This window comes from Amblyraja radiata, chromosome 10 (assembly GCF_010909765.2).
Source record: "Amblyraja radiata isolate CabotCenter1 chromosome 10, sAmbRad1.1.pri, whole genome shotgun sequence".
NCBI classification, from domain to species: Eukaryota; Metazoa; Chordata; class Chondrichthyes; order Rajiformes; family Rajidae; genus Amblyraja; species Amblyraja radiata.
In genome coordinates, this window is record NC_045965.1 from 23,542,637 (window position 1) to 23,555,687 (window position 13,051).

The 13,051-nt window shown below is 47.6% G+C and overlaps 2 protein-coding genes across 2 annotated transcripts; one reads left to right on the plus strand and one right to left on the minus strand.

Annotated features, from left to right (window-relative positions):
• Window positions 1–657: 657 nt before the first annotated feature.
• Window positions 658–4,495, minus strand: LOC116977684 (ankyrin repeat and SOCS box protein 12-like). Its single transcript, XM_033028357.1, has 2 exons — window positions 2,862–4,495; window positions 658–997 (listed from the first exon to the last, which is right to left on the minus strand). Exons 1-2 carry the CDS (start codon window positions 3,703–3,705, stop codon window positions 864–866), a joined length of 978 nt encoding a protein of 325 aa, XP_032884248.1. The 5' UTR covers window positions 3,706–4,495; the 3' UTR covers window positions 658–863.
• A 667-nt stretch (window positions 4,496–5,162) lies between these two features.
• Window positions 5,163–12,294, plus strand: mrps14 (mitochondrial ribosomal protein S14). Its single transcript, XM_033028358.1, has 3 exons — window positions 5,163–5,800; window positions 8,203–8,370; window positions 11,479–12,294. The coding sequence occupies exons 1-3, from the start codon at window positions 5,750–5,752 to the stop codon at window positions 11,659–11,661; spliced, it is 402 nt and encodes a 133-aa protein (XP_032884249.1). The 5' UTR covers window positions 5,163–5,749; the 3' UTR covers window positions 11,662–12,294.
• The last annotated feature ends 757 nt before the right edge of the window (window positions 12,295–13,051 follow it).

A 13,051-nucleotide genomic window follows, 5' to 3' on the forward strand; every position in this document is an offset into this window, starting at 1 on the left:
CCCTCGCCTTCCCCCCCCCCCCCCCCCCCCCCTCCTCTGTGCCCCACCTAGATTTGCAACTATTTATACCTTCCCCCCCTCCTCACACCTATATTCCTTCCTCTAGCTTGACAATTCTCACACCTCGTCTTTTCATCTTTGGCCTTTGTCCAACCATCTGTCCAACATACCCCTCCCCCATCACCTCTATCCTGCTAAGCTTCGTTCTGCCCCTCCTTTCTTCCAGCTTGTTCCCCACCACCCCAAGAATCAGTCTGAAGAAGGGTCCCAACCCTAAATGTGCCTATCCATATCCTCCAGTGATGTTACCTGACCCCCGTTGAGTTACTTCAGCACTTTGTGTCTATTATTGCCACTGTACATTATTGCCAGCTCGTTTTGAAATGACTTGGAGGGACCTGATTTAGCTCTGGCACTAAGCACAATGTTTTAGAGTGGTGGAATAGTTACATTCTAATTTCCAGACTGGATTTTGCTTTGTAGCCAACTTGTGTTTCAAAATAAAACAGGCTCATGCACAGACCCTGACCAATGTCAGAGAATTTACTCTTTATCACTAATCTTTCAAAGCCTTATGAAATTTACATGGAAAGTATCTCTTGCTTTAAATATATTATTTTACTATAACTTATAGAATAACTTACTACATAGAATGGATTCAAGGAATTCTACTTGTAATCAGATGGCTGGGGCAATTACAACCAAGCTACAAGCTACAAAAGGGTTGGGAGACAAGGAACCCTGGTGTAAGTAGGGTTGATTTCTCCCCCCCCCCCCCCCCCCCCCCCCCCCCTTCTCTCAGTAAGGCAGGTAGTGAGTGAGTGCACACAGCTTCCAGGATGCATGGAACTACACTAATCCTCTCAGGTTTGATGGTCCAAGTATTTCCTCAGGATTGATGGTATGTCCAGTTGGTCAATGGAATGCAGTCTGCCGATGACTTTGAGGTGCTTGCGAATGGCCAGTCTGGTTAGTGACATCAAGGGTCTCGGCTGAGCTGGAAACCAATGACACAGTGGTAAATTGGTTATGCATCGAGAGATTACTTGTCCACGGGGCATGTCTATATATTGACAAGACCAAGCGTAGACTGAGCGATCGTTTAGCCGAACACTTATGCTCAGTCCGCCTTGGCCTTTGTGATCTCCTGGTTGCCAAACATTTTAACTCCCCTTCCCATTCCCACTGACCTTTCTGTCCTGGGCCTCCTCCACTGTCAGAGTTAGGCCACATGCAAATGGGAGGAACGGCACCTCATATTTCACTTGGACAGCTTACAACCCAGCGGTATGAATGTTGATTTATCTAATTTCAAGTAATTCTTACATTCCCTCTCCCCCTTCTCCCCCACCCCAACTCTAGTTGTCCTACTAGTTCCACTGTTCGCACCCTTGTGTCTCTTCATTGTCACATCTTCCCCAGCCAACAATAGGCCATTATGGGCTCCACCCTACCCTGTTGCCAGTCCTACTTTGTTCTGGCTGTTTCTTACCTCCAGTTCCCTCCCCTTTACCCTCTGAAGATGGGTCCCGACCCGAAACGCCACCCGTCCTTTTTCCCTATAGATGCTTCCTGACCCGCTGAGTTACTCCAGCACTTTGTGTCTGTCTTCCGTATATACCAGCATCTGCAGTTCCTATTTGACAGTGACATCACCTATTCCTATTCCTATTTGACAGTGACATCACCTACTGTACAGTTCTGCCTTGAGTCAGCTATGTGAAATCTAAAGCGAATGAATTGAAGCAAACTGTAATGTCGGAGAGAGTGACTCAATGCAGTCTCCGCACTGATCAGGGCAGCACATATTCCATGAAGATTATCCCTCCCAGCTGGCCTGACCATGATAACTCTTCCTCACATGTTTGCAGTCAATTGGCTTACATACACAAGTGGTGTTTTAATGGGCACGGGCAGTGTAATCAGAAGAGGATCACATGATAATTAATTTTCCTTCCTTAACATAAGGTACAGCATTCAATTATTCCATCCTATTTGCTGGACAGTTGAGGCCATTAAACCCTCCAATCCTGTTCCTCCATTTAAATGGAATATAATTCAATCCAACCACCTTGATTCCATACAATAGACAATAGGTGCAGGAGTAGGACATTCGGCCCTTCGAGCCAGCACCGCCATTCAATGTGATCATGGCTGATCATCCACAATCAGTGCCCCGTTCCTGCCTTCTCCCCATATCCCTTGCCGTATGAGGCAGAGAATTCCACAGATTCACAATTCTTTGGGTTAAATTTTTTTTCCTCATCTCCGTTCTAAATGGCCTACTCCTTATTCTTAAACTGTGGCCCCTGGTTCTGGACTCCCCCAACATCTGGAACATGTTTCCTGCCTCTAGCGGGTCCAATCCCTTAATAATCTTATATGTTTCAATAACCTTAATAAAAGTTCATCAATCTCTGTTTTGAAATTTTAAAACATTGACCTTTATACATGCCACGATGACGTTTGATTTTTTGAGGGGGTGCTCTGAATTCTCATCATTCCTGAAAGTTTCTCACAAAACCATTTGTTCTCAGTAAGATCAGAATCCTCCGACCCCCCCCCCCCCCCCCCCTCGGCTATCAGAACAAATCCATCCCCACTCTGTGACCAGACCCTGATCACTCCCTTGGAGCTGCTTGTTCTCCACAGACCGAGGTAGCCAGCCTCTCTGTCTAGCTGGGAAATCTACAGAAAACAATTTGACTTTAGACTTTAGAGATACAGTGTGGATACAGACAGCCTCTTCACAAGGGACGCAATCTTGATGGGACTTTTAAGAGTAACGGTAGGATGAACCACAACACTGTTTAAATGGTGTTCACATTCACTGCAGCAGTTCCTGGGAAAGTGGCTCTTACCTGTAGCTCGGACCAGAAGTTCGGCAGCTTTGTTTTGTTGTGTGTTTTTGACCGGAGCGTGGCCAGGCAGGTAAAGGTTTGCCCCAAAGTCTATGAGCAGTTGGATATACTGAGGCCCACAGCCATACCTGAGACACATTTCCAGAACTGTTTTTGGTTGCTTGATCCTTGCCAAAACCCTCTGCTCTGTACAGTTGTAGTTGGGGTCTGCACCGTAGAGGAGCAGTTGCCTGAAGCAGTCGTAGTGCCTGTATACTGAAGCAAGGTAGAGAGGGCCACTGCAAGCACAAGCATTGGAAGCCCAGTCTGGCACCTTGGAGCGCACGTTGACTTCAGCTCCGTGCTCCAGCAGGGCTTTCAAGATCCCAATGTCCCCCTCTCGGGCTGCGGTGAGTACAGGCGAGCAGTTGTTGTAGATGCTTCCGTTTGGGTTAGCCCCTGCCCTGAGCAAAGCTATGACGCAATGCAAGTGCCTGCCACTGACGGCCGTGAAGAGAGGGGTCTGAGCCTTAACATCTAGACTGTCCACCTCGGCACCATGCCTCAGGAGCACCTCCAGGCAGCCTAGGTGACCTTTCGAGGCGGCCAAACGGAGGGGAGTACCCGGGACACCCCAGCCACTCCGGTTATTGATCAGACGACCGTAACGCTCCTGAGACAAGAGGTCATCCAAAAGGCTGGCATCGTTTCTGGTCACGGCCTGGTTGATTTGATTTATTTCTGCATTGTCGTCCTGATTTCTGGGCTGCAGCTTGGAGAAGATCTTGCTGACATCCACCAGGCTCATCTTCACTGGGGACATGATCTCCACAGTCGGCAGGGTGCTGGGTTCCATGTCAGGCATGCGGGATCACACAGAGCAATTCATGATGTTGCCGGTTACTCCTTGCAGGCTGACCTGGTATTACCAGTGATGCAATGTAGTGGTGATTATGATGTCAAGGTAGGCAGAGTGTTGCATTGTCCCCTTCACTGGTCAGACCATGGATAGTGAGCAAAACCCCCGGAAATAAACCGTTGCTGCCAATTTAGAATGGACCTTAATTATGCATTTTGTAAAGCCACGAGTCTGAAGTTATCTCTCTTTATTTTAGTGAAGAGATACAGTGCGGAACAGGGCCCTCAGCCTACTGAGCCCACACTGACCAGCAATCCTCACACACTAACATTATCCTACACTACACACTAGGGACAATTTACAATTGTATCAAAGCTAATTAGCCTACAAACCTGGGAGGAAACCGGAGCTCCAGGAGAAAATCCACGCAGGTCACAGGAAGAACGTACAAACCCCGTACAGCACCCTTAGTCAGGATCGAACCCGGATCTCTGGCACTGTAAGGCAGCAACTCTACCACTGCGCCGCCAAGCCAACCTCATGTGTACTATTCTTCGATCGACTTTTGTCAGCTTGCCACTGGCCATAAAGATAAGTGGACAACATTACATTTGACTTTGATTGCACAAGTAAGTAAAGTAAGTTACTATTTAGGTTTAGTTCATAAGTCAGCGGAACAGAAGTTGGCCATTCGGCCCATCGAGTCTACTCTGCCATTCAATCAATGCTGATCTATCTTTCACTCTCAATTCCATTCTCCTGCCGACTCCCCCTAACCCTTGACACTCATACTAATCAAAAATTTGCCTTAAAAATACCCAATCACGGCCTCCGCAGCCTTCTGTGGCCGTGAATTCCAGATTCTACAGAGTCACCACCCTCTGACTAAACTCCTCATCTTCTTTCTAATGGTGCGTCCTTTTTACTCTGAGGCTATGCCCTCTGGTCAGAGGACTGAAGACGCAACCATGAAGTGTCCTTATGATTATAATCAACAAAGAGGTGTGGTTGCAAATTCGTACAGTTTGAGGTCTGCCAATGAGAAACCAAGGATCCAGTAAAGTTGCATAGGGACGAGCAGAGACCCAGTTGATTAAGTTTGATAAGTTTAAATAGATGACAGGTGACGATAAACTAAAACTGATAAACTAAACATAAACTGATGATGGTGTTCAATGCCGAGCTGTAGTTGATGAAGAACTGCCTGACATTTCTGTTCCAAGTTGCCCAGCGCATTGTGGAGATCCAGTGAGGTCGCAGCTACTGTGGGGGTAGTATGAAGGGGATCAACTTGAAACATCGTCCATAAATTCTAAGAGCAGAATTAGGCCATTCGTTCCATCAAGTCTAGCCCGCCATTCAATCGTGGCTGATCCCTCCACAGACACTGCTGAGTTCCAACTGCAGTTTGTTTTTTAACACAAGGATTAGTGAAGCCAGGGTCAGAGGATTTAACCAGGGAAAGGACAGAGCACCGTAACGGAGATCAGGTTCTGATGGACCAGGAGTCAGCTGTTTGGAAGGGCAGCAGACTGGGACTCTCAATGGGATGGGGGGCAGGAATGGACTGAGAAGTAGGAGACTGGAGTTAAAGGACAAGGGGTTGGAATGGAGTGGACGTTTCAGGAGGTTGGAGGCGCGGAAATGGGACAAACAAGGATATGACTAAACATGGACCAGTCTTGTGCTGCAAAGGACGCTCTGTGGCGATGTTTTGAATAAATGCAGGCCAGTTTTTCTTTTGCAACGCACATTTACCACGGGCTGCTGCTGCTGCAGACGTTTGGCACAGGACACAGTAACCTGCAGTCCAGTCCGCTCCCTCACTCTGTGCGCTAGATCCGGACAAGTAACACCGGCCGGCAGATCCCCGTGGCCACGGGCTCCGGTCTCATCCACGCCGGGATTGCAGCTGCTCGGCTCCTCTAGTATCTTGGCTCTGCGGGCTGTTGGTGTTTTTCTCATTGGCCGCCTGGGGAAGGCGGTCCCGGACGCGCTTCGCTTTGCTTTGCTCTGCTCTCTGGAGCGGGGACGCGCAGCGGACGCGGACATGGCGGCGTGGAGCCGAGCCCTGGGCCTCATCCACAGCGCCGGGCGCCAGGTGACTGAGCAAGCGGGGCGCGGGGCCGCGGGGCCGGGGCAGGGGGGAGGACGGGGCTTCTGTGCTGATCCCGGGCCGCCACTGATACACACTTCTACCCCCTGACCTTCAACCACGATCTCCTCACCCCCCCAATCAGATCTCACCCCCCAACCAGATCTCCTCACCCCCCCCCAACCAGACCTCCTCACCCCTCAACTAGATCTCCTCACCCCTCAACCAGATCTCCTCATCCCCCAACCAGGATCTCCTCACTTCCCAATCAGATCTCCTCACCCCCCCCCCCAACCAGATCTCCTCACTTCCCCAACCAGATCTCCTCACCCCCAACCAGATCTCCTCACCTCCCCAATCAGATCTCCTCACCTCCCCAATCAGATCTCCTCACTTCCCCAACCAGGATCTCCTCACTTCCCCAACCAGATCTCCTCATTCCCCAACCAGGATCTCCTCACCCCCAACCAGATCTCCTCACCCCCCAACTAGATCTCCTCACCTCCCCCAACCAGATTTCCTCACTTCCCAACCAGATCTTAAATCCCCCCAACCAGATCTCCTCACCTCACACCCAGATCTCCTCACCTCCCAACCAGATCTCCTCACTTCCCAACCAGGATCTCCTCACCTCCCAACCAGGATCTCCTTACCCCCCAACCAGATCTCCTCACCCCTCAACCAGATCTCCTGACCCCCCAACCAGATCTCACCTCCCAACCAGCACTGAGGGGTGTGCTGTTTCTTTTCATTGGCCACGTGGGGAAACCAACCAGGGTCCCCTCTCCTCCAACCCAGTCTCATCTCCTCCTGACCCACACGGGGTCTCCTCATTTTCCAACCAGAGTCTGCTCGAACCCCTCACCTCCCAACCAGACTTTCCTCGCTTCCTAATCTCTTACCCAGGGTCTCCTCGCACCCTGACCAACAGAGAGTCTCCCTCACTCCCCACGCAGAGTCTCCTCCACCCCTCACCTCCTAACCAATCTCTCCTTGCTTCTTGACTCACCTAATGTCTCCTCACCCCCAGGCTTCCTACCCAGGGCCACCCATCCCCTGATGTAGCACGCACCAAGGGTCTCCGTGGTCCTTGGTCTGCTAACCAAGGTCTCTTTGCACCCTGACCTCCTGCCCAGGGTCTCCTTGCCACCTAATCTCCCACCCAGGTTTCCCTTCCTCCCAGCCTCCGGATATCCCACAGTCCCCTGACCTTCCCCCCTGGGTTTGTTCCTCCTGTCCAGTGCTGGATTTCATCTCTTTCTCCTCACCCTCCCAACCTCTGAAGCTTGCTGACATTGGATGTGTTGGCCCTCCCCAGGTATGAACACCCAACCTCTGTACAGCCCGTACACAAGTCCGAGAATTTGGGAGCCCAACGGGATGGATTTGCAGGGCTGCAGCCTTCTCGGTTGGCTCATCTTTTTATTTAAATATTGGAGTAAGTGGGACCCGTTGTGTCCCTGTCAAGCGGGAGCCTGGTCCCCCAACGCAACCCATTCCCCCATCGCAATATTCCACCACTCACCCATAGCCCCCATGGGAGGCCTGGTTCCCCCATTGCAACCCGTTCAGTTACATAAGATTTCACCACTCCCCTGCCTCCCCCAGTACTGGACTTAAACAAATTCCAACTGCACTTCCCCTGCCTCCCCCAACACTTCCAATTACACTTCCACTTCCCCTGGCCCCTCCCCTCCTGTGCTGGCAGGAGCAGGAGTAAATGTATGATGGCAACATTGTTGCAAATGTCAGGGGACTGAGATTCCATTCAGATTAAAATTTGGTGGCAGCACAGAGTGTTCCTGGATTGCAACTTTATATGGAAGTTTGTTGTAAGGTGGGGCTGCAATGATTTAGCAGTAAAAATATTTTTTTAAGTTGGCTTTTTTAAACCTTTAAATATCAATAACTTTGATATAACATCAAATCTGAAGGAAACTTGATAAGGGCGACGACGGGAAAAAGCTGAGTACGGTTCTACATAAGTTTTAGCGCTCCAGTGTACCGTTTTGGCGTAGATACCATCATAGACACACTCGTAGAAACAAAAGACGAGACTTTTAATAGTATGTAGATATTGCCAGACGGATACATTTTTGACTTGCAAACTGTCTGGGTTTTGAACAGTACTCAGTAACAGAATGCCATAGCCTGGGGTAGTTTTTCTTCCTTGGAGTTTACCAACCGCTCCACTCTTTCCTCACCGATCTGTAGTTTTTTTTTCATGTGCACATACATCTTAAGCATGACATATTTGTTTGAAAATCACAGGCAAGCTTGTGCAGTGGAGTCTTCCATCTCTGAAGCGAATGCATTAGAATTTGGATTAAAGCTTATTTTCCTATTGTTGTAGCACATGTGGCAGAATAATTTTCAGTTACATAATGCTAATATTTCTTCCTTTGTAGTTGTTGGCATTGATTCCCGGAGGAAACACGGGACCGGTTCGGAATTACTATGTGGATTGGCGAATGCTGAGGGATGTGAAAAGGAGGAAGATGGCTTTTGACTTTGCAGATGAGAGGCGGCGACTCAATGCAATTCGGAAAAACACTATCTTACCAAAGGAACTGCAGGTCTGATCAAACACAGATAGTGGGGTATACTGAAATGTGTATTACATATCAAGGGACTGTTAACTGTTTTGCTGAGTTTCTGTTTTGATTTTCTGGCTGGAGTTTGGAGAAGCGGTGAATTAAGTTGGATCGAAATAATGCTTTAATAATGCACCTAACACAGTCCCAGGTCAAAATGGCAGTCTCTTCAGAGATCCTGTAGCATAGAAGCAGGCCTTTTTTTCCCACCACACATCCATTAGACCTATTTGACCATTACACGTCTGATGCAGGAAGCAAGGTTGACTTTGATTGCCCATCCTGACTTACTCTGCGAGGGTGGTGTGTGATGCTCTTTGTATCAGAGCTCCTTCTACACTGCTGTTAGAAGTTCCAAGATTCTTGAGCAGCGAGATTGAGGAAAGATGAATGCGTGTCTCTTGTGGGTTGTGTGGATCCATGAGTTTGTTCCTCAGAGATTTAGCTCTTTGGCCCACAGAGTGCACATATTAGCAATGTTACAAAATGTTGAGATTTTTAAAATCAAGTCTGCAATTTATCCCATCAGATAAAGCATAAAAAGAAGTTTAATTTGACATCTAATTCACTTTCATATCTTCAGTATTAAAAATGTTACGGATTTAGAAGATGATTTTTAATTTACTCTAACAATTAAATTATCCAGCGCTAATTTTAATAAACTTAATAAAACGGCAGTCGGAACGATTTTTCTTTAGCAACTAAACAGCCTAACAGAGATCGATTTGAATAGGCTGCAGAAAAATCGCATTTTAAACCCGCCCCCCTCTCAAAGGCGCCAAAGGTCGCGCACATGGGCAGCGGCAGAACTGCAGCACCGCTGAAGGTAAGTTTTGTAACATACCTACACATATCAGTCACCCATTCACACGTTCGATGTTGTCTTGTTCACGGTAGCAAAGATGGCATAGGTCAGGACATGTTAGAAAATGAAAATTCACTGTTCAGATCTGTATTGTGAAAACTCCTGAGTGTTGCCAAATTTGAATAGTTTTTATAAAGTTGTTTATGAGCTGTATAAAAATAGAACCATTGCTGCCCATGTGTGTGGTTAGAGTTAATGCACTAATTAGCAAGCAGACTGTTAAAACTCATGATTTTATTTCCATGTTCTTTAAAATCCCTTTTTTCGTCATTGTTCTGGCACATGCAGAAATGCTTTGTAGGCAGGCCATAGCTGAGCTATTACCTCATTGGTATTTTCCTACATGCCCCATAATCCCTTGATTTTCTTCACATCAGTATCAATTCCCAGCACATGATCACCTTGGAACAAAACCTCAAAAGTAACCGAAAGGGTTAGAAGGAGGCCGAGAAACAGTCCAGTCCACTGCGTTTCAGTTATGTGGACAGCGAATCCTGGCCTTTAATATGTGGCCTTGTACCTAACCTCCAAGTTACATCTTCAATTGTCTATTGGCTGTATGCAGGTAGCCTGACCTACAATGGAAGCTGCTCTATTCGGCTGACAGCATTTATACACCATAACAATTGAAGAGATCTACCATTTGTCTTTTGTTTAACTGCAGATCAGAACCAGAAGAGGTCAGTATTTATCGAATGAAGCCACATGATGCATCATTAACTCTTGTACTGAAAAATCTGAAATGAGAAAATATTGAAGGCAAAATGAGATGTCAGTAAAAAATATTTCCATCGTTGAACTGATTCAAGCTGTTTCTTATGGTGGAGGATTCCACAACAAAACAACATGAGCTTAAAATTAGGTCTTGGCCCTTCAGGTTTAAAGTCAGGAAGGGGCCTTCTTTTGTAGAAATAAATGGGTCATTTTGAGTAGAGCTGCCAACTCTCACGCATTGAACGTGAGACTCACGCATTTCGCCCATTTCTCACGCTGATCACAGAATTTCTCACGCTCTGTCGTGAGAAATTCTGTGATCAACGAGAATTTCAAAACTAATATCAACTGCATGGGCCGCGGGTGTTGGAGAGCCGGGGCGGAGGGAGGGATGGAAGCAGAAGCAGCGGCGGGGGCTGATGCGGACGGAGAGCCGGGGCTGGCGAGTGTTTGCCGGCTTGCGAGTCGCTCGCTGCAGCTCCGGCCATGGAGCAGCCTCAGTGCAAGAGTCCCGGGCCGTCGGAAGCGTTGCACCGCTGCCGTAAGAGTCTCTGTGCCGGCATGGACCAGGCTGTAGCTCGGTGCATCCTGGAGGACAACCAGTGGCTGCTGAAATTAGGTACCACCACCCTACATCTCTCTTCCTGAGGAAGGATCTACTTGCAGTAGATGAAGTTCATGGAAGGTTCAGCAGATCGATCTCTGTAAAGAAGGTGGCTTTTCACATGAGGAGCGCTTCAACAGACTTACCTTATACTTTCTAATTTTTACAACAACAACTTGCTTTTAAGTAGCAGGTTTGCATAAAACCTGTCAAGATATTTCACAGGAGCGTTACCTAGCAAAAGGTTGTCACAGTTTGACACATTGACGCAAGATATTACAGCACGTGATCAAAAGCTTAGCTGAGGTAGAGGTAGGAGGTAAAGGAGAATCTTAAAGGGGAAATGGAAACAGGCTCAGGCCCAAGAGCTCTGGGGATAGGACACCGAGGCTAATGGGATGAAGGAATTATGGAAACGGGCCCCATCAGCCCACCAAGTCCATGCTGAATATTGATCACCCATTCATACTAGTTCTATGTTATTCCACTTTCTATGCACTCCCTACATACTAGGGGCAATTTACAGTGGGCAATTACCCTACGCACCCACACATCTTTAGTAGGAAACCATAGCACTCGGAGGAACCTCATATGGTGACAGGAAGAATGTGCAAACTCTACACAGACCGCACCCGAGGTCAGGATTGAACCTGGGTCTCTGATGTCGTGAGGCAGCGGCTCTTCCTGCTACGCCACTGTGTCGCTATTGCAGAAAAAGGCCAGAGACCAGTAGAAGGAAGATCAGGAGGATTGTAGGCTGGGGATAGTTAGGTCGTACAGGGAGAGATGACATTCCAGCACAAATATTTTGCACTGAATCCAGGCCAGTGGTGTGACCTTGCTGTAGGTTGCTGTGAGGGTCAGTGATTCTGTGCACTTTACTCAATCTGGTGGTGTGTTCCCACAGGAGGTTGCCGACCAGGAGATTGCAGCTCTGCCAAGGGACAGCTGTCCCGTCCGGATCCATAATCGCTGCGTCCTCACCTCGCGTCCGCGAGGGGTCAAGCGCAGATGGCGCCTCAGCCGGATCATGTTCCGTCACCTCGCTGACCACAACCAGATGTCCGGGATCCAGCGCGCCATGTGGTAGGTGCCACTGGTTTGGCAGGGTTTGGCTCGAGCAGCCTGCCCGTGGGACCTCAGCAATGGGCACCTGATCACTGGAGCCACCGTAACTGCACTGACTGTTTCTGGAGCCGGAGAGTGGGCTGCAAGCTGAATTACTGCCATAACATGCAGCAGCAAGTGCATCTCAAGAATACTTCACAGGCTCTACAGTGTTTGGGGTTTCATATTGTTATAAAATATGTTGTTTTAAAAAATGCCTTTCTTGATGGAATATGAGCAATGCCTTTCTTACTCCAAACCTTCTCCCTTGAAGTGAAAAGGACAAGAACAGGGGCAGTGCTTCGAAGACTGATCGTAAATAGCCTCTTCCTTCCCTGAAACACCAGTGTAGTAAACTTTTTCACTGAGGGGGGAAAACAATGATGTTCTAATGTTTCTCTTTTACCTCTGCCCAACTTATGAAAAACACGGTGTGAGTTTTATTTGGTTTTAATTTGTCCGGTTTTGAAGTGTTCCTGCTCTGTACACCAGACTCTGGAGTAATTCCTTGTCAGAATCTCATGTTTTTTTATGCATCAGTACTTGGAAAAAGGTGTATGCAACTGGGTTTAAGACCCCACATTATTTAAATGATTAAAAGATGACTAAACTCTAATGTTGGAACTATGAGTAAATGATATTATTTTCATAGAAAACTATCAAGTTGTGCTGTGGGGGGAACAATACCATTTTAACTATAACACCCCTTGCACTTGAAGAGATACATTTGCTATGGTCCTTATCATGCTGTATTTGCCATATTGCTGCATGAACACTAAAAATCTCCCTTGAACATCCAAGTTTTATTGTGCCCACCTATCTTTCCCTGCTGCTCTTTGACCAGTGTACAGGTAAGTATTCTGTAATGCTCAAATAGAGATAGGACTTACATGCTTCTTATCGAGTCCACACACAAGATTAGAAGTTGTTCAGCCAGAGCTGAACACACTTCTCGGCATCTGCACAATGGTGTCTGTCTTGCGCTTCTTGTGCGTGGTGGTGGTAAGATTGGTGGAAAGAGGGCCACGACATGAATGCTCTTTCCTTGACCCCAGGACATACATTAATGGAACTCAAATAAAGCTTGGTCCAAGAACACTGGCAATCTGCTTGCTTTTATAATTTGATTACTTTTTTTAAAAGTCTGTTCACCACCTCTTCCCCAGTTTATCTCTGTCAGCTTTTATTGCAGACGGATGATTGGCCAACCTCGGAACGTTGCTTGTTTTCCTGTTTCTCTGATTGCTGGTCATATCTATTATTCCTACTGAAGGCACGGAATGATGTTTGTTTTCCCTGGTGACTCACTGGAGCACTTGATACCCTCTCGGACCATATAATATATTAGTGGTGTGGAGTTTTGCCTCCATTCC